Source organism: Lycium barbarum, chromosome 4 (assembly GCF_019175385.1).
Source record: "Lycium barbarum isolate Lr01 chromosome 4, ASM1917538v2, whole genome shotgun sequence".
NCBI lineage: Eukaryota > Viridiplantae > Streptophyta > Magnoliopsida > Solanales > Solanaceae > Lycium > Lycium barbarum.
Window position 1 is genome coordinate 144,801,663 of NC_083340.1, and position 3,075 is coordinate 144,804,737.

At 30.2% G+C, this 3,075-nt stretch overlaps 1 protein-coding gene across 1 annotated transcript; it reads left to right on the top strand.

Annotated features, from left to right (window-relative positions):
* The first annotated feature begins 1,405 nt into the window (after window positions 1-1,405).
* LOC132638783 (uncharacterized) lies at window positions 1,406-2,589 on the top strand. Its single transcript, XM_060355553.1, has one exon. The coding sequence runs from the start codon at window positions 1,632-1,634 to the stop codon at window positions 2,259-2,261; it is 630 nt and encodes a 209-aa protein (XP_060211536.1). The 5' UTR covers window positions 1,406-1,631; the 3' UTR covers window positions 2,262-2,589.
* Window positions 2,590-3,075: the final 486 nt, after the last annotated feature.

The following is a 3,075-nucleotide window of genomic DNA, read 5'->3' on the forward strand; positions in this document are numbered from 1 at the left end:
CATTGCATCAAAAATCAAACAAAATTACTATCCTACCCCTGTGATGATGACTAAAAACTCAAGATCTGCATTTGTACATAGTAGTGTAGTAATCTTAAACAACTTTCAAATAATTAATGTTACAAAAACTCAAATTAAAGATGTTTTCACCACAATTCCACACAGGCACATATGATATGTTTCTGGCCCACTTCTGCTTTCATGTGTGTGTGTGTGATGTTATATGTATATCACAATCATGTCTTTGTATAATGTTTTTCCTCTTGGTTTATAGTCTAAACTATTTACACATTTGTTTAATTTTGGGAAATTAGCCAAAATTGAAAGTAGCAAGAACATGTGTCTTATTCATCTAAAATTAATCTAAATAATGGGTTTCATTTATTTATTTATTTTAAACATTAATATGCAACAAGGGACAGCGAATTTAATGTACAAGGACAAACTAATTTTCAAAGACTAATAATATTTTGGATTGGAATTTCCTATATTTACAATTATAAACAAGTTATATTGAGGGGGAAAAAATTACGTGTGTGTGTGTTTCCCATCCTTGTCACTTCTTTTTATTTCTCCAAAAGCAACTATGCAAAGTCCTTTTCAGGAAAAAAAAATTGCACTAAAAATGGAACATACTCACTCTCTTTGGCATACATAAAGTCACAAGAAAATCAAAGAAAAAAATGAGAGACATTTATTTGCATTCTAATAGTAGTTCGGGTAAATAGCAATTTTGATCCTTCAATTATTGTTAATTATAATTTTAGTCCCTATAAATTATGACATATGCGAAGCATATTATAAACCCTTTTTTTTTTGCACCTCAAACCTTGCAATTAGTTGCATTGTGCACTTTTGATCTCTCTGCTTATGAATATCCACAGATTTACCATAATTGTTAGTTGTTTCACGACTTAATTACTCATGCTTTATGTTAAGTTTTTACTGTTATTCCATATGTGACTACAATTATATAGTTCTATAAATTGTCAAATATAACCTATTTTCATCATGAAGTGAAAAATAATATATTTTAGCTAATTGAAGGTTAAATATATAAAATCATATATTACAAGGAACCAAAAACAAAATGTATTAGTAATTGAAGGATCAAAAGTGCTATTCCTCAAACAGATTTTGTTTCCCAAAAAGGGATGAAGGGAGTAGGAAGATACCTCTAAGTTCGGGAGAACTTGCAGCATATCTTGGACTGATTTAATTTAATCAGTTTACGACCTTTTTCTCTTTTTAAAATATTATTTTTAACCCACTCACTATCATTGAAAGAGAGTGCAATAACAATTTGTTTTTTCTCAAAAAAAAAAAGAAAGAAAACCAATATTAATAAAAAATAATTTATTGTGGCCTCTCACCTTCATTTTTATAGTCCTATATATACCTCTTTAATCCCTTTCTCTCTTCACAACCAAACAAACACTTCTCTCTCTCCTCTTCTCTTCTCCTTTCTTTTCTTTCTCTCCCCTCGTAGAAACCGGTCGGTTTCACATTCAGACAGACCTATATCATTATATTCACGAACAGAACTTTAACTTTGAGTTTGTCTTTTCATACCTTCGTTACTCACAATTAGACAAACGTATATTGTTACGTACGATCCAACCCGGATAATAATGGAAATTGAGTTGAGTGTACCTCAATTAGTGGTAAAAAAATTATGGAACATAGTGAGAATTGTGTTCTATATGTTGAGGAAAGGAATGTCAAAGAGCATACATATTGCTCTTCAAGACATGTTAAAAAGAGGAAAAATTGCTGGAAAGGCCATTAGCAACATCATGTTACACCCTCACTATTCATCATCTTCCTTCACATGTAAATCTAACAACGATGTTGCCATGTCATTTGTCACACGTCGTGAATATGAGTTCAGTTGTAGCAATAGCCCTGCTTTTCCTCTGTATTTTGCCAACAAACGTAGAAGAAATCATAGGTACAAATCAGAGGAAATTGCCGTTATGCAAAAAGTATTTGAGATGTTAAATACTACTACTAATACTACAAATTATGATGCTGCTGTTGCCTCACCTTTGGCATTGCCTGGATTTGGAAAAACTCCAAATGTTAGACAATTAAGAGTGACTGATTCACCATTTCCTTTAAAAGATTCAGAGGAGAATAATAATTCACAAGTTGATAAGGATGCTGAAGAGTTTATTAAGAATTTTTACAAGGATTTAAAGCAACAAAAGAAGATAGCAGCTCTTGAATCTCCATCTCCTTATCATGTTTGTGCTAGATGAAGAAATTAGTTTTTTTTTTTTTTTTTTTTTTTTTTAAGTTTTTGGGACTAGTGGTTCCATGGCCTGCAACAATTGACTACCTTCAACGTCTCACAAAGTCAGCATTTGGTACGGACCTTCAAAATGAACTTTTTGGCACGAAATTGGATTAGTCGAATCTACAAGATACTGGATGAAAAATAAAAAAGTAGTATATTACTATTATTTTTTCACTTTTTCAAGTTTTTTTTTTCTGTGTTATGAAGTTGAAGGTGGGGCGTTAGTTTGCTTGAAGAGATGTATGTAAACCAAAAAGGCCAACTCTTTAATATAATTTCTTTCGTTTTAATTTATGTGTTTTTTATGATCTTCTTTTGAAATCTGTTAAAAAGAGAATGTCACGTTTTATATTAAGTAAATTTTTATTTCTTACATTTTTATTTTACATTGAATGACAGTTATTACATTCTTAATTTACATTGAATGACACTTTCTAAATTATAGGAATAACATGAATGATATGTTAAAAAACACAAGATTCAAAAGATAATTTTGATATGTTATGCATATATTTAATTTTAAGATCATAGATTAACAAACTCTCTTTATATGGTTAAATTTTGTGCTCATTCAAACTAATATGTATAAAGTAAAATGGATGAAGTACTAATTATTCATTTCTTTCTTTTCAAGTTTTTTTTTTTTTCGGTTAGAAGTTGAAGGTGGGACATTAGTTTGCTTAAAGAGATGTATATGCTTGAATATTAAACCAACAATGGCCAACTCTTTAATGTCCTCCTACACAATAATTATGACATTGAGCCTCTGGTTGGTG

Coding starts and splice junctions, on each gene's coding strand:
- LOC132638783 (XM_060355553.1), top strand. CDS start 1,632: ATGGAAATTGAGTTGAGTGTACCTCAATTAGTGGTAAAAAAATTATGG.